Source organism: Conger conger, chromosome 5 (genome assembly GCF_963514075.1).
Source record: "Conger conger chromosome 5, fConCon1.1, whole genome shotgun sequence".
Classification (NCBI taxonomy): Eukaryota; Metazoa; Chordata; class Actinopteri; order Anguilliformes; family Congridae; genus Conger; species Conger conger.
The window spans coordinates 36980693-37008062 of NC_083764.1; the positions used below are offsets into that span (position 1 = coordinate 36980693).

At 41.0% G+C, this 27370-nt stretch overlaps 1 protein-coding gene across 1 annotated transcript; it reads left to right on the forward strand.

The window, feature by feature from the left end:
• Positions 1 to 15349: 15349 nt before the first annotated feature.
• mrps18a (mitochondrial ribosomal protein S18A) lies at positions 15350 to 27329 on the forward strand. Its single transcript, XM_061243964.1, has 6 exons — positions 15350 to 15676; positions 16170 to 16201; positions 20738 to 20842; positions 22675 to 22798; positions 22896 to 22968; positions 27107 to 27329. Exons 1-6 carry the CDS (start codon positions 15514 to 15516, stop codon positions 27249 to 27251), a joined length of 642 nt encoding a protein of 213 aa, XP_061099948.1. The 5' UTR covers positions 15350 to 15513; the 3' UTR covers positions 27252 to 27329.
• Positions 27330 to 27370: the final 41 nt, after the last annotated feature.

The following is a 27370-nucleotide window of genomic DNA, read 5'->3' on the forward strand; positions in this document are numbered from 1 at the left end:
ACAAAGCTTTCAAGAGAATGACTGAAGTGCTCTCCAGCTGGAGGAAGCAGGCTACTTTGAGAGGGTTTCATTTTAAAATGGGAGAAAGGGACCAATGTTTCTTTTGATGATGATTTTTGGTTTTCATTCCTTGTTATATTGCTTGTTCTAAAAGCATTCCCTACTCTTAGAATGATCAACAATGTATACTCAATGAGCACTTTATTAGGTGTTTATTAGACTTATTTTTTATACAAACTGGTCTTCTGCTGCTGTAGCTTATCCCCTTAAGAGGTTTGAGACGTTGTGTGTTCAGAGATGCTCTTCTACATACATTGTTTCAATGTGTGGTTATTTTCTTACTGTCACTCTGTCTGGCACCAACATGGTTAAAGTCACTTGTATGCATGCCACATGATTGGCTGATTAAATATTTGCATTAACAAGTTGGTACAGGTCTACCACTGGTGTATATAAATCTTACCCACTCTGTATAGGAGTTCTTTAAAAAAGAACACAATTTTGATGTACTCTTCCACTTTTTCAACATTAGTTTTTAGGATAGGGACAGTAGAAAAAAATAAATGGCCATTTTGTGTAAAGCTCTGCTTTTATTCGACTAACCTACTAACAATGTAACAAAATTGCCTGGCTCTAGATTTCCAGGAATAGCGATGTAAACGGCAAAAGATCTTCCTACTTTTTATTGTCATAAGTTTACATTTCTGATAGCAGTGAAATAGATTTTTTCCCAGAGCATAAAAATAAGAGAATCCCAGTACTGCTGACCCTCTCAGGTGTTTTCTCAGAGTCTGACCCTCTGCTACCCTCTCCTTTGCCCCATCCCTGGCCCTATTCCAGCTCGACAAGGCTAGGCTGACTGTGTGACGTTTGACCAGCTGCAGGAAGCTCAGCTGACCTCAGGGCTGCCTCAATCCTACAACAGCAGGCCTCCACCTAAGCAGCAGCACCACCCTCTGCTGGCTCCACCGCACACAGTACCTGCCCAAGAGAGTGGCCACTTGCTGGGCACGCCATTTACAGCCCCAAAGCATGCCTGCACCCTGCTGGCCCCACTGCATACCGCAGCTGCCCAAGACAGCAATAGGATCACTGCCCCCTGCTGGCCATCCTGGACACAACATTTGCTTGAATGTAGTCTCTCAATCTGCCCTCTCACTGCCTCTTGGTATTCTCTGAACATATTCTCTCAGAGGGCCAAAGAGACAGCAAGATGTCTCATCTTTACCTGCACTACCTTATCTTAAGTGCAGTCATTTTTCATTTGTTGGGCTACTCTTTTCAACACCATCTGTATGACTCATGTGCCATATGACAGGTTGACATAGTGTGTGATCCATGATTTGCTAGAGCAGAGGCTCCAAATTTGGGGGTTGGGACCGCCCGAGAGCTACTGAATGAGCTTCTGGGGGTCATTGCCACATGGTTCAGTTTCAGTGTCATAAATATATCTTAATCTGTTCAGCAGCAGTGTGAATCACACACAACTTTGTCCTAACAAACACCAGGACATCTTCTACTGGGCCACAAGGAAATGATAGTAATTCTGAACAAAGTAAAACCCAACAATAATTTGTGGCACCAACACCGTGATTTTGAATATAACACAATCATTGCTTGACTCTCGTCTTACCCCAATTTTCACATTAAAAAAAAGAAAAATGCTGACAATGCGGCCAATTCTGTTTCATTTAATTACTTCCACTGCAAAGCGAAGGTGTTATATAGTTAACTAATGACAAAGACATTAATTATTTTCTGAGAAAAATTGTCTATAATGCACCCAGCATCGCTCCTTTAGTAGGCCTATGGTAATTTGTGCAATTTCAGTACTGTAGATAGGCTTAGTAAATCAATGCAACAAGGCCAGTATAGCATTCGCCATACAACTTTTCTTAAGTATGGCTTGGCCATACGACTTTTTGTTCACAAGTAAATTCACTGGTAAATTATGTGAATGAGTGGTTGTTTGACTAATAGTATCCTTTGTCTGCTTGTCCACTCCTGGTCCATCCCCTGTACGTTGTGACTGACTGGTGAAAGGGTAGGATCATTCTTTTTTCAAGTGCTAACTCCTCCAAGAACGCAGTGTGTACTAGTTATTGAGGAAACATCCCCAATTTTTAATACTTGGATAATTAGCTTAGATACTTGTGCACATTATGCTTTGCAAATCTAGCTTGTTGATACTTACTATAGTTCATAGTGACATGTGAACAGCATGCAGAAAGCTTTTTCAGATGGGTGGAAGCATATGCATAAAAAAAAGAAAAGTGTCAGCTTTCATTTTTTGTAGACTATGCGAATGTAGCCAAGTGGTTAAAAAGTATATTCTTGTTCAATACCCATAAAGTCTCTGCATCACTAAAACCCAACTGTGGGTAGTGATGTCATGTTAGTGCAACATCTAGAGGGAGTCTGCGCAAAGATAGGAGGACTCATGACAGTATTAGGGAGTGCAGTATCTACAAACGTGGTAAATATTCATCACTGTGCATAAATCCTGTAAAATAAGGTTTGCAAACACTATCTAATCACTTTAGATATCTTTATAAAAAGTGTTGTAGTGAGATTATGTATTATTTTCAAAGGATGGTACCAGGAGTAGGGTATCTGAATGTTAGGAGTCGAGTTTTAGTTTTAAATGAAATACAGTTGTGGTGAAGACCAGTTCGGCCTGGGTGCCTGGCGTTGTGGAGGTCCAGGGACCAGGCCGTTGTGAGAAGTTGCGGCCGAATAGACTGCTGGACGAGGACCAGACTGCTGTCAAGTCCAAGGGGGGTCCTTTGCCAGACAGTCAACAGGCCCTGTTGCACCCTGAATCAACTCCCTACTGAGTTACAGTCTGCCAGAGACTGTCTCCAGCTTAAAACAACTGTGTATCCTTTACCTGTTAGGATGCAGATTAAAGACTCAATCACAATGGTTGATGAGATACAACAGCAACAGCAGGAACTCAGTAGAAAGCATAATGAGACTATGGCAGCAATAGCAGGAGCAGCCTCCCTCTCCTCTGTCCTCATTCTTCTAGATCTCTCTGCTGCCTTCGATACTGTGGATCACTCCATCCTCCTGTCTGCCCTGTCAGCAACGGGCATCTGTGGCACAGCCCTGGACTGGATTGAGTCCTACCTCTCTGGTCGCTCCTTCCAGGTTGCCTGGGCTGGTTCGGTATTGACACCTCGGCCCCTCGCCACAGGAGTTCCCCAGGGCTCAGTCCTAGGCCCGCTTCTTTTTTCTCTTTACACTCGCTCCCTTGGCCCTGTGATCACTGCACATGGGCTATCCTATCACTGCTACGCGGACGATACCCAACTCTTCGTCTCGTTCCCGCCGTCTGATACGCAGGTTTCAGCCCGTATCTCTGCTTGCCTGAAGGACATCCAGAGCTGGATGGACAACCACCATCTAAAGCTCAACCCAGGCAAGACTGAAATGATATTCATCCCTACTAATACCTCTCCCCATCTGGATCTCTCCATTTCCCTCGGGGATACCACACTCACGCCGTCACCCAGTGCAAGGAACCTCGGCGTGGTGATGGACAGCAGACTGTCCCTTTCCGAGAACATTGCGGCGGTGACCCGGTCTTGCAGGTTCTTCCTATACAACATACGGAGAATCCGCCCCTTTCTCACCCCCTACTCGACCCAGCTCCTGGTCCAAGCGATGGTTCTGTCCCGCCTCGACTACTGCAATTCCCTCTTGGCTGGCCTCCCAGCATCCGCCATCAGACCCCTCCAACTTATCCAGAATGCAGCAGCTCGTCTGGTCTTCAACCTTCCCAAATACTCGCACGTCACCCCCCTGCTTACTACCTTTAATACCAGGAAATAAAAGCTGGAATTCTGTTCATTTTTTTATCTCAACCCCAAATGTATTCAGTGTATTGCAAAAACATTGATTGGCCTTGCTGTTCATTACTTTTGGAGGGGACTGTAGCTGTTGACGGACTGTTCTTGCTGACACAGTCTGATTACATCCTGCATTGTAGCTGCCAACCATGGTATGCCATTTCGTAAGTTGATGTATTCTTCAAGGGTTCCAATTGAATCTGTATGGCCACGCTAGGACTCGGAACCGTACTGTCCTCTAGGGTCCTCTTCACACTTGTTCCTGTGTTTGATCTGCACTTCGTTGTACTTTACTCTGGATAAGAGCATCTGCTAAATGCTTTGTAATGTAATGTAAAAAATCTTGATCCAAAATCGAAGTCAACTGGGCCTGCTCAGAAATGTTATACATGCCACAGAGCATGATAGGTCATTATATCCATCTGTGTATGCAGATAAAGGCACATTCAGGTATTTTGTCTGTATAGGGTGAATTTTTTCATCAGTCCAGTTCACTTGTATGAAACACAGAGGTGCTGAATGAATACATTGGAGAAAAATAAACACAGATGAAGCAGTCCATTGGTTCTACTTGGATCTATTACACACGATATTGTGACTGATTCCAACTGGACTCCCCACCTGTTCCAGCCACATAACCTTGGTAGCATGTAGATGCAGTTTCAGTTCATCAGATTATCTGTTTTACACAAAGCCAATTTTTTTCTGTTATTCCACTGTTTCCCAGCTGCTATTATAAATCACAATTTGATATTTCACATAATATGCATAACACTATGCACTCATAATAAAAAGGGATTAAGAGACCAATATGATTTTTTTCTCCCAGAACTGCCCTACATTGCTGCTGTATTTGTTAGCATGCCAACATTCTGGGCCTTGCCCTGTCTATCACAGGGAAATATATTCCCTCTGCTCTCTCCTGAATGGCAAATCATTTATCACAATAAAGTAGTGCAACCCTTATATCCCAAAACCGCTTGCTTTATTTCCAATGAAAGCACTAGGAATACAATGTAACCTTTTTTCAGTTTTGTGCACTTTGCCTTTTGAGCACCTTTTTATGTTTTACAAATGATTTCTAACAGGTCTGGCCAGGAGGGCTTTTTTTCCCCAGAATCCAATGCTTTTCTCAACACTCATGGTGTGGAATCTACCCTGCTACTGCTGTATGTCTACGGAGGGCAGGACTTCCCTCCACCCCATTAAACCAACATCACCCCATTGTCCCCCTTAACATCACTCGCTGTGAAATGTCAGGCCATTCTTTTCATCTGCTAGAAATTCCTCACGGTTTATCCTCTGCTCCCAGTGGCAGACTCTGTTTGTATAGTACCATGTTTCATTTGAATATCAAAGGCCCCGAAGAAGGTGGCCAGACATTTTAAATCCCATTTCTTCAGCTTCTTTCAGGAATTGTGACTGCTAATGTGTCTACGATGGAGGGAGTGGATTGGAGGCACAATGTGCTCTTTGTTGGGGGGCTAACAGTAATCAAAATTTCCCCCCTTTCATGAAGTGATTAGAAGGCACATTTGCATCTCGCACAGGCCTCTCTATATTCAGACATTTAAAAAAATTGTTACATTTTTCACAGCCTCCTGACTGTTGATCTGTGCAGGCAGTGTTGTGTCGGCCAACAGGCAATTGCAGCCCCGTTGCTTTGTCAATTGCACCTGGTGACTGGAGCTCAACAAAGGAGACTTTACAACCATTATGAGAAGAAATTTCCAGAAGTCTATAGCAAAGGGCTCAAGGTATGTGCACAACGAATCTGGCACGCAATGCATTTCATTCATTTTCTACGGATGTGTGATTTTCATAGTCCACTGAGTGCTGTGCAAGTTCAACGGTTCTGTATTTGCATATGGTGATCTGCCCATGCCAATTAATTGATCCAGCGAAGAGAAAGTTTAGAAATAGTCCACCATATTGTTCTGTTTTGGCAAAACAAACGAACGCAGTGCTATCCAATCAATTGCCGACAGTGTCCCTCTTTGTACTTATCCCATGGAGCCATGTATATGACAGAATCCACCTACAGAATCACCCATAAAAAGACTAGGGGGTTTGATCCATCGCCATGTGCGTCATCAGATTTGGCTTGTGAGCAGAAGGCTGAAGCAACACATCCTCTGACGAGGACATCACCCCCATTCATTTCCAATGGGAGCTGAGTTTTCATGCCGACAAGGCATTTTGGGATACCTGCCGATGCAAAGTAACCAGGTTTTTTTTTTTTCAAATCTTGCTTTGTACCCCCAAAAGTGAAGGTGAATGTGGCTCTATAACCATATTAACCTTAAGTCTCATAGAATGCCATTTATTTAGCAACAACTGTTCCTTATTTTGTAACATGAGGGTAGCAAAACAAGCATGGGAGGACCTCGTCTTCACTGCACTTCGGAAATTCTACTTGTAATACTACATGAAATAAGGCAATGTCAGAGTCCTTTTCAGGGCAAGGTATGTCACTCTTACCAAGTTTTTATGAGAACGGAGGTACTTTACTCACACAAAAACCAAATCTGATATTGAAGTATTTTTGTATTTATTTGTCATGTTGCACTGTTTGGAAAATAATTCCATTAAGCCAGCTACCGCAAGAAATAATAGTTTGTTGCTGGAGATCAGATACCATTTCTTCAAGCTGACTGCCTTACATTACGCTGTTGAACTCTTCATTTGGGTGTCCAGTCACAAAGTGCTGTCCACAATATTGGTAGCACTCTGTACCTAGCTCTGTAAAAGAAAATGCCCTTGTTATCCATTATTTTGGCGGATATGAAATAGGTTGGATGTCGCCCTGCTTGCACTAGTGCTATGATATTTAGTTAAAAAAAAGAAAAAAGTTAATGATCCAATCTACAGTTTATTATGTAATCAGCCACTTTCCTGTGTTCTGTTCGGAACAAAGTGAATCTAATTTAGGCTGCAGCCTACATGACAAAAATGACTTAGGCCACAATACCTGAAATTCTTCTCATATCCCTTCATTGTATGGATTGCCACACAATGAATGCAATGCCCTCCTCCTTCCATGGTTTTTCCTGAATACTTGTGTTTTTCAAATGAAAAAACTTGACTCATAAAAGAAATGAAGACAGTTTCTGCATTTTTAGGGTCGAATGGGTAGGCTATGCTATTCAGCAATGTAATGGCCGACGCGTTGAAGCTAATTGTGCAATAACGCTGTTGAAAGCACTCAAAATGCATCTGCTGCAATGGGCCTAGTGATGAAGATGTTGAAGATTGGTGCGATTCGGCTATTGTGACTGATATGAAATCGGACAATGAATTTGTATTCAAACTACAGTGGTGTCATGTTCCAGTTTATTCCCCTTCGCATGTTGCTGGCATCTTCACACCTTCACCTCTCTCTCTCTCAAAAATGCTCCAAATAAAACAAATTGCTCTACATCAATTTTAGTACATCAGAAAGGAGTGAACGAACGAAAGAACCACTGAGCCAGTTAGGATATCACAGACGATATTTAGCTAAATCACGTTGACTATATTCTCTGTAATATAGTCTGCTAGGCTATGCAATAAAAGTGATTAATGATTTTGCAAAGACCACAACATAGGCTACATCATGTAATTTTATTTTTGTAGGTAATATATTCAAATGTAGCTAGCTATGTGTAGGCTGCAATAATATATTTCAACCTTAAATGAAGCCTTGGAAAATAAAAATGTTTATTAATGCTATTCATAGCTGATGTATTATTTTGGCTACTAAGCAGATGGCTTTTGTGCAGTATTATCCATTCTGCAAAGCATAATTAAACAGATGTTCAATTTATTGACCAGATGTCCGCAAAGTAAGTCACTCCGGACTGGATCCGTGCCGGTACCAGCTGACTTTGGGCCAGATCCGACCCAGAGTCGCTTACTGGGCGCAATCCAAAAAATACTAATATTGCTTTAGTTTTATGTTCCTCGGATTAATTGGCTAGGCTACAACAGGGCAACAAGTGGCATCAATGAATGCTGTCTAAAAGAGGGGTAATGAATGTTAAATCAATTCCGCAACTAGACTGGGTTATATTCCGAGGGAGCCACGCGCAGGTGGCTTGTTTACCAATTCAGTTCAATGCTGCGACGTGTATCGACCACCAGTTGCGATCCTTCTAAAAGTGGAGCCACTCTTAAGACATAAAAAGTGCCGCACATTCAACTCAATTCTCTATTTTTTTTAAAAATAAAAAATAAAAAAATAGGCCTAGACTTAGTGACCCCATCTACTCGCCAGTGTATTTTATAAATCAAACTACGATTAGCTGCTGTACATGGACAACAAGCTGACAATGCAATACTGCTAAAATGTGTAAGAAACTCAGCAAACAGTGAGTTAACTTGGTGTTCAGAGCAGTGCAACTTTCATGCTGAATAAATAAAAAATTACTTCCAGATCAGCTTTGGTCTAAATCCTTCCGTTTTCATTAAAAACTTTGATTGTGTGTGTGACTCATACCATTTTAACATACAGCGACACAGTAATGGTGATCCACCATTGTGGTGGTGAAGCTGTTGCTAACAAGAGAATATGAATTGGGCACGTTTATAGGCAGAGTGAATAGGTGTCAAGACCTTCGTGAGCTTACACAGTCTTCCCAACAGTTATTTGTCCTTTTCTCTATACATATTGGTCCAATTAATCATAGATTACATTCATCAAAAATACCAGTTTATGGACGTTAACTTCTGGTTGAAGCGGTTGCTTAAGTGGGTGTAATAAGGTAAAAATGTTCCTAATACAGTGCTCAATTGTATGGTGAAAGTTACTGTTAATTCCAAATGAATGAGTCCTCCTTGACAGAATTATGGAATGGGGAATAATATATAAAATCAGGGACAACAACAGAAACACGGAATGACTGACTTAATGTGACTTTATATATTTGCAACAGTTGATTGTGTATGTGAAAGTACACTGAATTCAGTTCCAACTTGGCCTGATTCTGTAGCACACATTAAATCACAACCCCAATCTTTATTTACAGATTACAGAGTATTTACACGTTACACACTGGGATTTTTCCTCACACCTCAACTGTCAATGGATTCCTGAGGGTTAAATCCTCAAATAAGAGCTAATGACTGTCGGCGCAACGTAGCCAGAAAGAGAGACTTCAGGGCTCTGAAAATGACTTATGAATGATAATTATGTTCTATTTATATTACGACATTAGCTGCAATGAGGTAATCTATTAACGTTTTGTCTGTGAGTCCAATGAAATCACTGTGAAGCTGTTTTGGATAAGTCAGTACTTTCCTGCAATTACTCTGATACTTTTTTATCCAAAATTAGGCCTTCAATTTTCTTCCCCCAAACTCAATTTTGTGGGGTTTTTTTCCCACTTCATTTTCTTCCCCACAAGCAACTCTTTCTTTCTTGTATCTATGAACAGTGAATTGCCTTCCATTAATACCTGCCAAATTACCATTGCACGATCAGATTTTAATTAAGTGAAATGTTTCATTGCTTGCATTGCTTGCATGAAAAGTATGGTGTCAATGTACAATCTTTGTTGAAAAATGAATCTATATGTTACTCCAAACAAGCTAAAATTCTTCCAATAAATGCAATATAATACAATGGTAGAGCAGTACTCTACTTTTTCTGATCTTCATGGGCCCGTCCCTCGGTGGCATGATAACCAAGTCAAAATCAGACTCCACCTTAGTGAGCAGGCTGGTTCCTCCAAAACTCTCGACGATATATGCTAAAAGTGTATCAATATAACCATATAAAAGTATGATATGTACCCTGTATAGTTTCAAACTGATTAACTGCTAAATTGTGTTGGAATATACAGCAGCCAGCTGGGGGGGAGGCGTCTCGAACTGTCAAGGACACGGGCAAAGCAAGATATGACTTTACAGCTGATTTCTCCGGGACTCTCGATGTTTTATGCCAGAAGTGTATCTATTTGACCTAGAACATTATTTATAGCTGGGCTTATAACAACATAAGAAACCACAGTGAAAACTGTTGAAATGAGAGTAAAGAATGCAAAGAATGAAACGTACATTTACTCCCTTAATAATCCCTGAATAATTAATCAAATATTTAGTATGTCTGTATATTAGAAAAGTATATTAGAAGTGAATATTAATTCAATGTTTAGTTTGTCTGTATATTTTCAATGATTACTGCTGCTTAGTTCGTCTTATAAAAGCGAAAGATACAGAGTGACGTGTATGGATGACGTGTGTGTTAGAGGGGTGGCATCCAGAACTTTATGAGGTCTGGTAGTTTGCCAAGAGCAGGTGCGGGGTGAAGTGAGGACAGGGGGAGTCCTGAACTTTGTTCGTAGTTGGCAGAACGCCCTGAACTTTGTACAGAGTTGGCAGAGCATAAGGACCATTGGCAATTTGCCACAATGACGTTGTGGGAGGAGCGTTGGGAGGAGTTACGATAAGAACAGTGTGGGTGATTTGCCAGAATGAGGTTTGAGGAGGAGTTGTAGGTGGTGTAACTGTGTATAAAATGGGTGTAAAAATGACAGTCGGGGTTCAGTTCTGGAGAACTGATCCGGCTTTATGTACGTGTGCTAATAAAGTCTGATTTTCCTGAAGAACTTTCTGCCGTGGTGTCGTCTTTTCCCTCGTGAAGATGTTTTTCGACAAATTGAAGATTTTGACTCGTTTCCTAGACACGACACTGCAACCGCAAGTCTGCTGCATCTTAGCCTGTTGCGCCACTGCAGCTCAGTGATATATATTTTTTATTAGTGACAGAGCATAATGAAGCTGTTGGGATCCAAAATCCACCTGCCCTACAGGTGGCCCTACAATAACCAGAGCTCATTTCAATTTCTTACTTTATCCTGACTTGTCTCATTGTTACTTGACTGACCTGGAAATTAATCAAGGGGCTCAATTTTCATGGTCTTAATGCAGAGTCTATAAGTCCATTTAGGGTGTGGTCAGATGGACTATTCCTAGTTTCATGGCAGGTAGTTCAACTGTAAAGTAAACTGCAAGTTTCAAAAGGGCTGGACCTAGTGGCTTAACCCTAGAATGCACAACATGGTTCCAAATGAACCCAGGCAACCCAGTTTCTTTTTTATGTATTTTTTAAAATAAAATAATTGTATCGTTCAGGATGCTAGGACAACTTAAATGTATTTGTTTTTTTTATGATCAAATTTAAATTTTACATTTTTAGTTTTAGAATAAAAGGTTTTAGGCTGAGCGGACCCTGGAGTACTGAGACCCTCTGGTAATTAAGACTGGTTCACACTCTTATTCTTGGCGTCATTGTGTGTCTTTTTCCCGTAGTGTGCGGTTTCCCAGTTTGGCAGCTGCCTGAAGTTTACTTTAGTATAGCGAGGTGTTTCGTTACTTTCTAAATGCATTTGTTGTTGTCTTTGTCTGTCATGGGATATACAGCACTAAGTAGCAATTTGCCACTGTAACATCCATACTAGAGACCTCTGCGCACGCCCTATAGGTTGGGGATCTAGATCGGAGATTCCCTTGGCAGATTATGGAGTTGGGTTACTTCTGCATAAGCCTTTTAGGCCAAGGTACTTATATTTTTTACACTATACACTGAATATATATACGCAAGTGTATATATAGTGCGTTTTACTGGCAGGAGTTACCGTTCCTGCCAGTAAAACAGTGTGAAGCTCCGATGGCACCCCACAGGAGGAAGGGGTAAATAATAAAGGGACTTAATAACTCCCTGGCAATTAGCCAAGGAAGAAAATAACCTATTAAAACCAGTCGCCATGTTTAATCTGAAACCAGAGAGGAAATGATAAACAATATGAAAACTCAACCACTCATCTTACTGATTACGGTGGGTGTAAGGTAAGACAAGTATGAGATAGGTAGCCTACACAAACTGCGCCAGGGAGGAAAACTATGAAGGCTCCCAACTGTGCCATAGGATACCTAGGACCAGGAATGGGAAAGTGATCATGAAAGACAAACAAGACATCCTGTCTCCTATTCCACTGACAAAGCAGGAACACTGGCCCTAACACTAGAATACACAAAATTTACAAGTTATTTTGACTGAGGAAGCAGTCTTACCAACCCTAACATTATAATAAACAACATGCACTTGTGAGTGCTTTGTAATATGGATACAGCCTATCCCTGTGTGGTATCTACTGTCTGTTGTTCTGAATGGCTGGTATATTAAGACAGGTTCTGCATTACAGAACAGCAGGAAAAATTATCATATGGGTGACATTGTCTTGTGGTTTTAATTTTGCATTTTAACATAAAATTAACAAGTTTTTTGCAATTAATATGAATTTACCTAATAGTTATTAGATGAAGGATAGTTGCTGAAGCTTACAAGATGTTCAATGTTCAAGAATTACATTGGCATTCTATTTTCACAAATAAATATGAAAAGAATGGAGCTACGTTCTTTAGCCGATTAGTAGGCAAGGGGGGAAGCATAACAATGTAGAAAGAAGTGCTGCCACCTTCAAATAATAAAATACCACTTTTATGCATGTGTTCAAATTACCAAAAGAGAATGACAACCTGTCTGTTGTCTAGTTGTTGCTCTTTTACTTTGTAGAGCCTGTGGTACCTGGCCCTATCCTGGCTATCTGCAATTACTGAATGGGCACAGGCTGAAGCAGGGGTGTCCAATCTTATCCAGAAAGGGCCGGTGTGTGTGCAGGCTGTTGTTTTAGCACAGGACTAAGACAGCTGATTCTACTCATCAAGGTCTTGATTAAAGACCATGATTAGTTCATTAGTATAATCAGGTGTGTTACTGCTGGGTTAAAACAAAAATCTGCACCCACGCCGGCCCTTTTAGGATGAGATTGGACACCTCTAGGCTAAAGGGAACACAATACAGTATGCTTAAAAATATAAACATATTACTATACATTCCACCAACTGTATTTTAGTTTCTTCCCACTTTTGAACTAATAAATTCCGTTCTAAGCATGAAATACTTCGTTAGTCCTGTACACTTATCAGGACCCTGTGCAAATTCCTCTTATATTTAAAGTTCCTGGCCACAAGACAAATATGCATACATTTTCTAAATGTAACAACATTTATATCGAAATAATTTCATGTTTATATACATTTCTAACTGAAGAGAGAGGACTGAAAAGGCACAGATTTCACCCAAAGTGTATTTCTGACTGCCAGCTCATTAAACAGACAGAATACTTACAATAAGAATACATAAAGCAATTCAGACTTGAAAAGATCAGTATGAAATTGTCTTGTGGCATGCAACACACATACTTTGCAGCTTTCACTATAAAACTATTTAACTATCCATTTAAAAATAGCTGATCTGAGTAAAATGCATTTCAATTAATATTTGCACTGTTTAGTAAACATTTTCATTTTTATAGACTATTTTAAATGCTACACTTTGTTAACCCAGTGACAATTTAGTACATGATTCAGTTGGTGATAAATATGCTGGCTACATTACTCTTAAAGCATTGCTGATTTGAGTAATTAAATCAGAGCTACTGTAATTTCCTGAACAGGCCAGTGTTTTCGGAAATCCCTCAGGTTACAATTATTCATTTTCAATATTTACGAGAGGGGGATAAGACAAATACCACAGTATAGCAAATAATTAATTGACCTCTCAATCATATACTATCATCACACACTGGTACTGTTATACTAAATCTGAGGTCAACAGTATAGCCTGTTACCTTGTGTGTAATTGTATGAGCCCTGGCCTCATCTGAGCAAATTACACTGGCACATATGCAGAACAATATATATACTATATATGGACACTCAGAGCATCTTTGGAATGTTGGCGAATGGGAGATTTGCAGGATGAATGGGCAGCCGTTCATGTGTGATACCATCATGTCAACAGGAACATGTCTCTTCCAGCACTTTCTTGAATCCATGCCATGAAGAACAAGGTGAAAATGCCTCGTTAATGAGACATCTGAGGCAAATAGGTTGAAGCAGACAGGAAGGCAACAAGAACTCAAATAACCACGTTACAAAAGTGGTATGCAGAAGAGCATCTCTGAACACACAACACGTCGAACCTTGAAGATGGATTACAGCAACAGAATACCAATAAGTAAAATAAAAAAAGCCTAATTAATTCCTAATAAAGTGATCAGAGTGGATACAAAAAAGGAATTAATTGGACAACACAGATTGGAATACAGAATGATGTGTCACAGCTCTTGATGTTGTTTTTTTTACAGGTGAAATCTGGTTGGTGCAGAATTGTATCCAAATATTAACACAAAAGCAACATGTGCATGTTAACCAAAGCTATTTTTGGATCGAACAAAAAAAAGTGAATGGCCACTTCTCTGAATATAAACACAAAATTGAACACAAAATTGAACTTCGCCTTTTATACAGTGTTATTTATAGCATACAGAGTTATCTATGATTTAAAAGACCAGATAGGAGAAGCTACAGATGTACAATACAATGAATAGGATGGAAGTTCAGATTTTAGATTTCAGGCAAAATATATAAATGAAAGCTATGGGGGAGATTTCCAAAGCATGTGATGAAGCATTATGTACACACTGGTCCTCACACTGGCTCTGGGAGCTGTGTGTTCCTTTAAAGGCAGGAGATGGGGGACCATATGAAGCACAGTGTGATGGTGGTGGTGGTCTGCCAAATGACTAAAATGGAAGAGCAGCTCAAGAACACGCCTGAAGGGGAGGCCGGGAGGGCACTGATTGACAGGTGCTAGAACTGAGCAGGGGTTCTGTACCCTCCCCCTCAGGGCTGGGGGACTGGTGGACTTATGTTCCCAAGGTTTGGAAGGCCTTACCTTTTCCATAGAACTCAGCCTGAAAATCCTAGCATTCAGTCAGCGGTTCCCAAACATGCTGCTGAAGTACCCTTTGTGATTCTGAATTTCATTTCCACAGATTTCAAATGAAGCACAGAAAACTGTCAATCTTTTTTAAGTTTTCCTTTGAACTCTACATTATCCACAAATAGTGTGGCCAGCTGTCTATACTTTCAGCAGCCATCTCTCAGTAGATGTTAATAAATACCAACAATTGATGGCATTTTATACTTGATTTGAAGTAACAGATGGAATTAAATCCAACATTACAAGCATACTCCAGAGCCAGAGCTCATCCTGGGGCTGGGTTGTATTACATCATCTCACAATTGTAGCTAAAATATCTGCCACATGATGTGAGAAATAGCAATGCATTGCACGAAGAATAAATACTACAGATTCACCGAGCCACTAGGAACTAAGAAATGTGTGGAATATTAACAGGAATATACACCTTGAGGCAGATGTATATTGCATTTCCAGTGGGAAGTGCAATTATGATGACATCTCCTCCCATTAATTTTACTGGAACTGAAATAGAACAGTTCAATGGCTGGAACCATACCCTCGTTCTCCCTTCTAAGCTCTTTGCTGCGAGTGTCTTGTACACCCATATATCTCGATGAGAGCACGCATTGCCGTTCAATTTCTTAGAGATAACGCTTGAAAGTGGGAGTAGGAGGGGGTGGGAGGAGTTGGAGCCGTCCTCAGTCCGCCGCCAGACCCTGTTGGTTGAGTTTGCCGTCTCGCTCCTTCATTGTCTCTACTATTGCTTGTTTGACCAGTGGATGTCAGTAATACGCATGTTAGCATCTTGTCTGCGGAAAGCCACAAGAAGAAGTCGAAGTCGAAATCAAAATGGCAGCGCGCTACATTTTGGGGTCCGTCTGGAGGTCTATGTCACTATCAAGTGTACAGCGCCTGGTTTTCGCCAACTCAAACAACATCATTTTTAATAGGATAATTACAACGCCTATGTTTTCTGCCTTTGGGAATGTTCAAAGTCGAGGTTTACGACAAGGTGAGTCGTGGATCACGTACTTAGGATAATAGCATGTGGAGTCGCTAGCTGGCTAACGTAACATTTTTCTTTAGTTTACTGAGTTAATTACTTGCAACCTATTATAATCAATAAAGATATTGCTACCATGCATGTTGCTAACTTGCGGTCGTGACGATTTCGGGATGTAGCTAACGTTAATCTGTCAACATCGGCTAAACTGATCCCAAATCATAGCTAATGCCGGCTAGACAGCTATCTAGACGTTTATGAAGAGTTATGAACCCTTGCTTAGCAAAGTATAACTTACCTGACTTAAGACTTCTATCATTAGCTAAAGTTAACTGTTCAAAATGTAGCTAGCTTTCCACTTAAATGCGTTTTATTTTTGGCGGTGGCGGCATGCGTACCAGCGTTATGACATGATGTGTTTTGTCCGTATGAAAGGAGCCATGGAGGCATTGTAATGGGGAATTGTACTGCAATGCTTTTTTTTCTTCTTCCATTTCTGTAGTCGTGGAGAAGAGAGAAGGTGACACAACTGTTGTAAGTACATTTTATTAAATTATCAAACGTCCCATGTCTTATGCAGCAACTTTCAGTCCCTTCAGACTTCAAACTAAGTTTCAGTTTGACTAGTTCTTCCTCATCACGGGTGGGCAATTCCAGTCCTGGAGGGACGGTGTGTATGCAGATTATTGTTTCCACCAATTACTCTGGCTAAATGAGCTAATTGGCCGTATACACCAACACTAGTTTCCTCCACTGCCAGAACCTGCAGGTTCTTTCTCTACAATATACGCCGTATCCGTCATCTACTGACGGAGAAAGCCATCCAGCTCGTCATTTCCCGCCTGGATTACTGCAACTCCCTCCTAGCCGGTCTCCCAGCTCCAGCTGGTCCAGAATGCTGCAGCCCGCCTGATCACCAGTCAGCCCAGGTCGGCTCATATCACCCCGCTCCTCATTGGCCTCCACTGGCTTCCTATTGCCGCACGCATCCAATTCAAGGCCCTAGTGTTGGCATTTCAGGCTGCTAAGGGGACTGCCCCAGCTTACATACAATCCTAAATCGCTCCCTACTCCCCAGCTAGACCACTCCGGTCTGCCAGCTCTGGTTGCCTTATGGTTCCCTCTCTACGAGCACCTGGCGGTCGAGCTGCACGTTCACGCCTGTTTTCTGCTCTGGTTCCTCAGTGGTGGAATGACTTACCTACCACTGTCAGGACAGCAGAATCCCTCCCCCTATTTCGACGCAGACTGAAAACACACCTTTTCAAACTGTACCTTAGTCCTCCCTCCTGATTTCCCCCGCCCCCTTTCTGATATCCCTGTCCCATGAAGTAATTGTACTTATGATGACTGTATGTTTAGAACACACTTCATGTGTATTTTACTAGTTATGGATGTGATGCTTTAACTTGTGGAAGAACCTATGCACTTGTAAGTCGCTTTGGATTAAAAGCGTCTGCTAAATGACAAAAATGTAAATGTAAATGTAAAGCACTAGTTCACTGAAATTAGAGCGCAGTAAAACCATATCATACAGGGACACAAGCACAGTCTTTGACTGTTATTAATGCATTCATCAAGAAATGTAGCTAAAATGTACGATGAAGTAAATGTTGGAACCAATTGAGTAATGAAGACCAGCAGTTGGCATGAAAACCCGAAACGGATACGGCGCTCATTGCCTACCTCTGTTCTACTTTTTTTTTATCCATTGCATTGTCTGAATACAATGATATTGATAACTGTCTAGCAATCTCAATATTGAATTGCATTGCAACGTCTTGAATTGTGTGCGCTATTTTACTACACTGAAATGACACTATGCATGGTATAGAATTAGAGATTTAAATGCACATGCCATGGATAACGGGGAAACTTCAACCCTTGGAGTCCGGGTTGAAATGTAATAGACAACGCTTCTGGCGGGTTAATGGTGCATAATAGTCACAGGCTGAGAGAAAATGTCAAATGCCATCAGCGAAACAAAGTGTTTTCATACTACTGCAATATACTGTGGGAAAATAAACACTTTGATATAAAGAAGGGACAGAAGTAAATCGAATGTACCAAAGATAGTGAGTCATTAAAATGCTCTGTTAAGAAAGCTATGTAGTGGAAAGATGTAATTTTTGAATTAAACATTTGCAGCTTAAAAGCAGATCAACTTGTACATAAGTAAGTCTACAATTGCCACCACCGACTGAATGTATGTAATAATTTATTTGGGAATGATTTCTTCATTAAACCACATGGAAACAAAAAGGTATTACATGTCTCCACCACATTTTTCAAGAGAACACTTTAATCTCTTTTAAAGATCTAATCCAGAGATAGTGTCGGGACAGACCAATACCTTCAATATCTTCAACTAAAAGCTGACTGGCAGCAACGATTACTCATAACTGAACTCAATTAAATAACATCTCCAAAGAAAATTCTCTCTGAATTATACAAACTACTAACACATGGACTCTACAATACACTCCCCATCACAAGACGGGAACTAGACTTGGCCGTCTCTCCCAGCGCCGACTTCTGGAAGCAAATATGCACCAACACATTCACAATGACTAACAACACTAACTTACTATTTATTAATTTATTATATCTCCACAGAGATTACTCTGCACAAGATGTATAAACAGCAGACACTTGCATATGCTCACGCTGCACTCTAAACACCCCGGACAATGATTTCCACACTACTTGACTATACCCACCCATCCAAAAAACCTTTTTGCCGCGCAGTCACTTAAACATTATCCAGTTTCTTGGGTTGCAGCATTCCACTATCTCCCTCCCTCTGACTACTTGGACACCTATCGACAATAAATTCAACAATAAATTCCACATGCCATTGCATCAACAACTATGCAATGGTTGAACCTTCTCTCAGAATACATATGAAAAAATATTGGCTTTAAAGAATCAACTTGAAAACTTCATCAACTTCATTGACACCCATCATAAGTTGCCTAAACTTACAGTTTAATTGGTTAATTAGTGCCACTCACGCATCCATACACATATCCACACACTCTGTTTTACCTCCAAAATGTATCTCATGGACCCAACATCAAACCCATTCACATACCGTCCACATACTAACACCCATACTTACTTTCTGTAGCACCCTTCCCTCATTTTTGGGGATCGCGATTATTTTTAAATTCCTTTCTAAGCACGTTCAGCCACTTGACATACTCATAGTACAAGTATAAGAGTTAGGATGACATTCATCTGTAATCCTATCTCTTTCTTTCTAAACTCTTTCTTTCTAAAAAAAACATGCATTTTTACATTTTACATTTTAGTCATTTGGCAGACGCTTTTAATCCAAAGCGACTTACAAGTGCATAGGTTCTACCATAAGTCAAAGCATCACATCCAGAAACTAGCAAAATACACATGAAATGCTGTTCTAAACCTAGTTGTCATCAGAAGTGAATTTTTTATTTTTTTTAAAAAAAAATTGGGGGGGGGGGGGGGGGGTTAGACAAGGATAGGGATATCAGAAAGGAGGGGCAGGGGAAATCAGGAGGGAGGACTAAGGTAGAGTTTGAAAAGGTGGGTTTTGAGTCTGCGTCGAAATAGGGGGAGGGATTCTGCTGTTCTGACAGTGGTAGGCAAGTCATTCCACCGCTGAGGAACCAGAACGGAAAACAGGCGTGAACGTGCAGCTCGACCGCCAGGTGCACGTAGAGAGGGAACCGTAAGGCGACCAGAGCTGGCAGACCGGAGTGGTCTAGCTGGGGAGTAGGGAGTGATCAGGGATTGTATGTAAGGTGGGGCAGTCCCCTTAGCAGCCTGAAATGCCAACACTAGGGCCTTGAAACGGATGCGTGCGGCAATAGGACGCCAGTGGAGGCCAGTGAGAAGCGGGGTGACATGAGCCGACCTGGGCTGACTGGTGATCAGGCGGGCTGCAGCATTATGGACCAGCTGGAGGAGGAAACTACAAAGTCCTCAACAGTCAATGAGAGGTCGATTGACGGAGAGGACTTAGCAGGGATGTAGAGAAGCTCAGTTTTAGCAAGGTTGAGCTTCAGGTGATGGGAAGTCATCCACGCAGAGATATCAGCCAAGCAGGCAGAGATCCGTGTGGTGATTTGGGTGTCGGGGGGGGGGGAAGGAAATGAAGAGTTGGGTGTCATCACCGTAGGAATGATAAGAAAAGCCGTGGGAAGAGATAACAGAACCAAGAGACATGGTGTATAGCGAGAAGAGGAGAGGCCCAAGAACCAAGCCCTGCGGGACTCCAGTTCGTAGGGGGTGAGGGTCGGAGACTGAGCCCCTCCAAGTCACCTGGTAGGAGCGACCAGAGAGGTAGGAGGACAACCAAGCGAGTGCAAAACCTGTGACACCCATCCCAGACAGCGATGAGAGCAGAATGTCATGGTTGACTGTATCGAAGGCGGCCGACAGGTCGAGGAAGATGAGGACAGAGGAGAGGGATTTTGCTTTAGCAGAGCGGAGTGCCTCAGTGACCGCGAGCAGGGCGGTTTCAGTGGAGTGGCCGCTCTTGAAGCCAGACTGGTTGGGGTCATGGAGATTGTTCTGGAGAAGATAAGTGGACAGTTGGGAGCAGACCGCCCGTTCCAGAGTTTTAGCGAGAAAGGGAAGAAGAGAGACAGGCCGGTAGTTGTTCAGGGCAGAGGGGTCAAGAGTAGGTTTTTTGAGCAGGGGAGTGACTCTGGCCCTCTTCAGGGAAGAGGGCATGGTGCCGGAAGAGAGGGAGGTGTTGATTAGAGAGGAGAGAAAAGGGAGAATGTCATCAGATATAGATTGTAGGAGGGGAGAGGGGATGGGGTCAAGAGGACAGGTGGTTGGGCGGTGGGAAGTAAAAACTTAAACCAAAGAATCCATCAAACAATATTCAAAATCTCAAGCCTTCCATCCACGTACTCTCACCTACGTTGCCTCAATCAGTTCTCTACCCAGCTGCCATGCCAACCTTAGAATACCCTTCTTTACATACATTCCTTTCCGGCTTCAATAGAAACCATAAACTGATGTTTCTGTCTGAAAGCTGATTGGCTGAGACCTCTGACATAAGTGGGTGCTTTGCAGATGGAGGGTACAATCCTAGCGACCGCTGAGAGGCCCCAACCTCCCAACCCTGAAGGAGACTGTCCCATCTGCCAGTGGAACCTTAATCATAAATACAACTACACTGTGAGTAAGACTACTACATAACAAGTAAATTAGATATTTGTCTGTATTGGTAGATAATGGTAGATAATGATGAGAACTCTTCATACACCCAGTAGAGACATGGTGTCACAATGAAAAACACAAAATGTGATTTTTAGAGGGTCATAGCTTTGTAAGGAAACGCTGTAATTCTGAGAATTTTTGCCTTTTTTTTGCTTTTGTCTTATTTTTGTTGTAAACGAGTCATCTAAGAGGGCTTTGTCATTGTGTAAATACGTGGACCATTTTGATACATTTAGACCTGCCCAGAAAGCAACATCGGAAATTTCACCTGACACTCTACTTTAGATATGTTGATGTCACATCCTTAATCAACTTTTCTAGAAAGATTTAGCTTTGGTCCTCTCTGTTTTTGTTTGGTCAACACTTCCAACTGTGCTCACTTCATATATCTTCGCATACTTATTGTACTTATCGTAACACTGCTATTATCGAAGGTGGATTGTGACTGCATGTTCGCAGTATAGCCTCTGTGGACTATTTTTAAAAGGGTAAAGGGGGTGTAATCTATAGCTGCACACATCCTTGATCAACTTAAACAAAATAATCATTTAATTGGGTCTTTTTGTTTTGGTATCACTCTAATTGCTACACATAGTACAAACTAACCCGTTGTTCTAATGTGAAATGACATTTGTACATGCATCAATCTAATAAGGTGAATAAAATACACTATCTCTGTATATATTAGATATTGTAATAAACAGTGAGCACCATAATTCATAGGACATAAAATGTTTTGTTATTTTGGTCCTGTGGTCTCTGATGTCTAGTCTTAATTCTAGACTTTGAAATTGCCATTGTAGATTGAGGTAGACAGCACTGTTAATGTAAATTAAGCTGGCCGTCATAAGGAAATGAAATTAAATATTGTTAAAAACCCAGGGCATGCCCAAGTCAACAGTTTGGTTCATTACTAGCAAGAAAAAACTACTGGTGAACTCAATTATGTTAAAAGACCCAGTAGACTAAGGAAGACTGTAGTGGATGACCACAATAGAAAAATACTCTCCTCGATGCAGGTGTAAATGTGTCAAAATCTACCGTCACCACCCCAACTATTTCCTTGGTAGTTGGTTGAATCAAATTCTCGCCAATTGTATGTGGCTCTCCAGACTTTGCTATAAGCTGCACTACACGATAGGATTCTTCAACCGTTCAGCTCCCCGATTTCAATCAACAGTTTCAATCGGCAATAGGCTTCGACACAAACTCTCCATGTTTGGTCTCTAGGTGGCAATGTAGTTTAGTCTGTTTCAATGGCTCATCGACAAGACATCTGAACACAGAACCCTGCTGTATTTTCTTCATTTGGTTTCTGCTTTTTATTTTTTTTATTTTAGTGTCACACACTGATGTTTGTAGCTTGTAGATGGACCAGCCTCTAGTTTGCCTTTTGAGGGACCCGGTTGCTAACAATGTATCCATTGTATGTATTTGGTTGCTAATGCTAGCGCAAAATGGCGTTCACAGATTTTGAACAAATACGGTTTGTTTATGAACAAATGATCAACTGTAGACAATCAGCCCTAAATGTCACACATTTTGTTGTTGTGAAAAGCGGAAGTATATGTCTATATTTAAGCATGTAATTTATTATTTATTATATTAGAAATACGACACTGTCTGAACATTGCACCTATTTCAGACCTCTCTGGATTAGAGTGCACTCATTTGCCACCTGGTGGTGGATGTGCAAACAACAAGTAGTTACTGTGGCAGAACTAAAGTATGCAAAGGCAGAAGCACCAAATTAAACATAAAACCCTCCCCCCTTTGTCTCTCCTACTCAGGATGTTCTCCTGCTCAGGCAGTTCATCCGCTCAGATGGAGGAATGCTGCCACGCAGGGTCACGGGACTCTGTGCCGTAGAACACAAGAAAGTTTCCATCTGTGTCCAGATGGCCCACCGCGCAGGTAACCCCCCCCCCCACACCCCCCAGGTGAGACGGCGGGTGTCGTATCATTGCAAGCGTGCCTTTGCCGATGTGATCACGCCCATTTCCTTTCACAGGTCTTCTCCCGGACCACAAGCCCCCCCTCCCAGATGGTCACACATCAAAGAGAACCCAACAACCGCTTAACAGGTAAGCACGTGGGAAGGGAGCACAATGCTTGTTGCCAGGCTGAATAGGAAAGTGTAGAATATTGAAATTGACTGAGCATGCCATAATGGATTATAGGCCTATATGTATAGTGTCTACGACTATAATGATGGGAATTTAGCCATAGTGTATATTTAATTTGCATATAGACAGCATTCCAGCAACTTGTGTTAAATAATGACACTATATCAAGCTGGAGAATTGTCTTAAAGTATGATTAGGCTATTGTTCTTTGCAGATGACTGCAAGCTGCAGCAATTTAAGTAACTGAAATGGCTATGTGTTTGCTTAGTTTTCACCAGCCTTTCATCAATTACTAGAAGGATAGATGGACTGAGCTGTGCTTTTATGTTGACTGGATTGGCCCAATTGAATAGTCTTGTGTTTATAAACAAAAAACTATGCCATCAAATTTTATTATTGCTGAAATGCCCTAGCTGCTACCGAAACCAATAAATGCCATTAGGACTGCATGTTAACTGTGCATGTTAACTTGTTTGCTAGAAAACCATGCTCCTGAATCTGAGGTTATTTGAATTACTTTTCAACCAGTCTGGCCATTCTCCTCTGACCTCTCATTAACAAGCCATTTTTGCCCAGAGAACTGCTGCTTGTTTATTATTTTTTGCAACATTGTTTGTATTCTTCAGAGGCTGTTCTGTGTGAAAAATCCCAGATCAGCAGTTTTGGCACAAAAAGAGTGCACCAAAAATCATTCCACGGTTAATGTGACGTTCTGAACCTCTTGACCATGTCTACATTCTTTTATGTATTTATTTGCTGCCACATGATTGGTTGTGTAGATATAGTGGCCTCCAGAGTTATTGGTACGCTTGATAAATGCACAAAAATACTGTAAATGTAAAAATAGGCTAGTTAATGACATAAGCTTTATTTTTTAATATGCTTTTTTAATGATTCAGTGGAATCAACCAAAGTAAAATAAACCAGTTTCACCCTGCAAACACCCCTGGTAAAGATGACAGCTGAGAGTCCTATCATTTGTGATACGGTTAGAGTAAACGTTTACAAACTTTTCAAGATCGAGATTGATATCCTTGGGTTTGCACCCCGCCCGTCCGCCCGCCCCTCTTCAGTTCAAACCGCAGGGTTTTGGGTTTTATGATGTAAGGCTGGAGACATAAATGGTCATTGCAGAACAAGGATGCCTTTTTCACTTAACATTTCTGTGTGGATGTATGTGTGGAGTACTGCTGAGTGATTAACTGACATTTTGCTGTTTTTTGGTGAAATTGAAAATCTAAATTGATATTTGAATTGAATTACTTCGGTGGATAAACAGCTCTCTGAGCTCATTTTTTTGTTTTTAAAAGCCAGCTACTCAACCCAGTTAGAATGCAATAACTACAATGACCATAATCCTTTGTGCCTACAGATATGAGCTAAGTTTTCAACCAGTACATTGAAGACAATTGAGTTTGAAGTCAACATATGTACAAGAGATCCAAATTTCTGCTTTTATTTCCTGGTATTTTTATCTAGATTTGTTACAAAAAGTGATATGTTCTAAGTTGTTTATCAGACCACCCAATTTTTACGTGAGCAAAATTATTGTGTCCTGTTAGATTGATTGGTTAAACCATAAATAGTTCTGAACGTCTGCTCTTGGTTTTAGCCTTGGGTTTTGCATGTGAATAGTGCATTTGTGTTAGAAAAGATAAAGCAACATGAAGACCACAGTGCTGTCTTTGGGTGAAAAGCAAGCCATTTTGAAGCTTAATAAAGAGGGGAAATCAGTCACAGCCATTGCACAAGCATTGGGGATAGCTTGAACAACAACTTTGAATGTCCTGAAAAAGAAAGAAACTGCTGGCGTACTGAGCAACAGACATTGAACAGGTTGATCAAGGAAAACAACAGCAGTTGAACATTGAGACCTATGAATAAAACACCAAAACATCAGTCCTTGACATCACATTTAATCTTTTTAATCTCAACCCCAAATGTATTCAGTGTATTGCAAAAACAAAGGATTTGGCCTTGCTGTTCCAGTACTTGGAGGGGACCGACTAAATTGATCATTTAGGCAAGTCATTTGCTAACATTGGAACCTTTGAAAATGGGTTTAAAGCTCTTTTTAATAAAGTTAGTATTTCAAATGTCAATAAAATAATAACATTTGTTATTTCATGGTATATTCATATACACTCAACAAGCACTTTATTAGGAACATTTTTATTTAATCACATGAATGAATAGGTGTAATAATCTAATTAGCCAATTGTGTGGCAGCAGTGCAATGCATACAGTCATATAGATACGGGTCAGGAGCTTCAGTTAATGTTCACATCAAACATCAGAATGGGGGAAAAAATGTGATCCAAGTGACTTTGATGGTGGAATGATTGTTGGTGCCAGACAGGGTGATTTGAGTATCTCAAAAACTGCTGATCTCCTGGGATTTTCACGGACACTAGTCTCTATAGTTTGCAAAGAATGGTGCAAAAAAAAAAAAGTAAGTTCTGCAGACAGAGTTAATGAGAGACGTCAGAGGAGACAGAATGGCCAGACTGGTCATAGGTGACAGTAATGCAAATATCCACACATGCAAAAGAGTGTCTCAGAACATACAACACATCATAACTCTAAGTGGATAGGCTACAGCAGTAAAGTCTAAAAAAGAAGTAATAAAGTGCTCACTTGGTGTATAAAAAGAAAGACATTTAAAATTGAAAACCGTGATTGTTTTCCAAACTGAATCGAACCAAACTCAAAAAACACTAATCCCTCCGCACTAGTTTGGAGTCATTGTCCAGCTGGACAATATAACGATGACTAATGCCCCTTTTTCACAGAAAACCCTGTATAAATATGGGATATTGAACCTAGGATTGACCCATTCACACCACACAATAGTCCTGGGAATGTCCCAGGTTTTTGCCATTCACACCAGACCCTGGACTTTCCCAAGTCTGCAAGTTCACTGCTGTCTCTCAAAATCATTAAAAGTAAAAAATGTGTGAATGAATTTGTAGGCTATATATATTTTTAGCACTGTAAATGAATAAATACATAAAATAATAAAAGCGGATGATGAACCATTTCATTTTTTGGAGATTCAACGTGGCCGACGGTACACATAATATGGTAGATTTTTCTCAGTCAATCTTAACCCCTTAAGTATCACCCCTTTTCTTAACACAAGCATGACAATGACATACCCAAAATAAAATGCCTAATATTTTTGAACCCTTTTGACTACAGGCATGATCCTGGTGCCTTCTGAAAGGTCACCCTTTGGGGTTTGTTTTCCAAGAGTCAGAATTACTAAAGTTACAGAAGCTCAAACACAGTGGAAGTAGATTTTTTTTTCTCTCAATGAAAAGATTTTCTCTTTTTTAGTGGATACAGATTATTGTGGTGGTGTCTGGCACACTTTGAAATCCCCTTTCAAATTTGATGACAATATCACAAGAAATGAGCATGTGTTTTTTCTAAGATATCTCTAGGCAGTTTCCCAAAAGGACACATGGAAACTAAATGACATTATGGGTCATATACATTATATTACATTACATTATTGGCATTTGGCAGACGCTCTTATCCAGAGCGACGTACAGTTGATTCGACTTAGCAGGAGACAATCCTCCCCTGGAGCAATGCAGGGTTAAGGGCCTTACTTACCTTAGAACCACCGACCTTGTGTATGCCAGTCATTTACCTTAACCACTACGCTACAGGCCGCCCTTCCAGAACAGCTCACATCATCCAACCAGATGGGGCCGCTGCCCTCTCCAGAGTGGGCACTGCCTGGAGCAGCCTGAGCTGCATGTAAAATACTGTATTTTGCTTACTGAAGTGTATATAACCCTTTTTATCAAAATAAAGTGTTTGCACTCTGTATCTGACTGTACCTTTTTACCATAGCTTTGTCTTAAGTAGTCCATTCTTTTATTTATTTGACCCGTTTTGTTATTCAACCTAACAAAGTGGTCACTAAGTGTATTTATGAAGGTCATTGAGTTTGTAACTGCTATTTGGCACTGGAGCATTATGTTCAACTGCTCTGTCGTATGGGGCACTGAGCCTGTTAGTTACTGTGTTTCTGAGAATATTATATGATTCTGTCTGCTCACACTCATCTGAAATTCCATCGCAGGTACCTGACACGCTGGTCCATCAACACGGTAAAGCCCATTTTGAAGAAAGGCCTGAAGTGGTGCAAGGTTCGAATGCCAGTGGGACACCCTGCACTGGAGAACAATGTAAACTATGGAAAGAAGCCTTATTACCTGAAGCACTGAGGGACAGGCTGCCTGTCCTTTCCTGTCCCTCTTGATCCCGGTTCTGTAAATAAAACATTTCCCATCCATGACCATCAATCCGTGACTTGGGTATCAGGTTTTTTTATGAAAAGAAATTG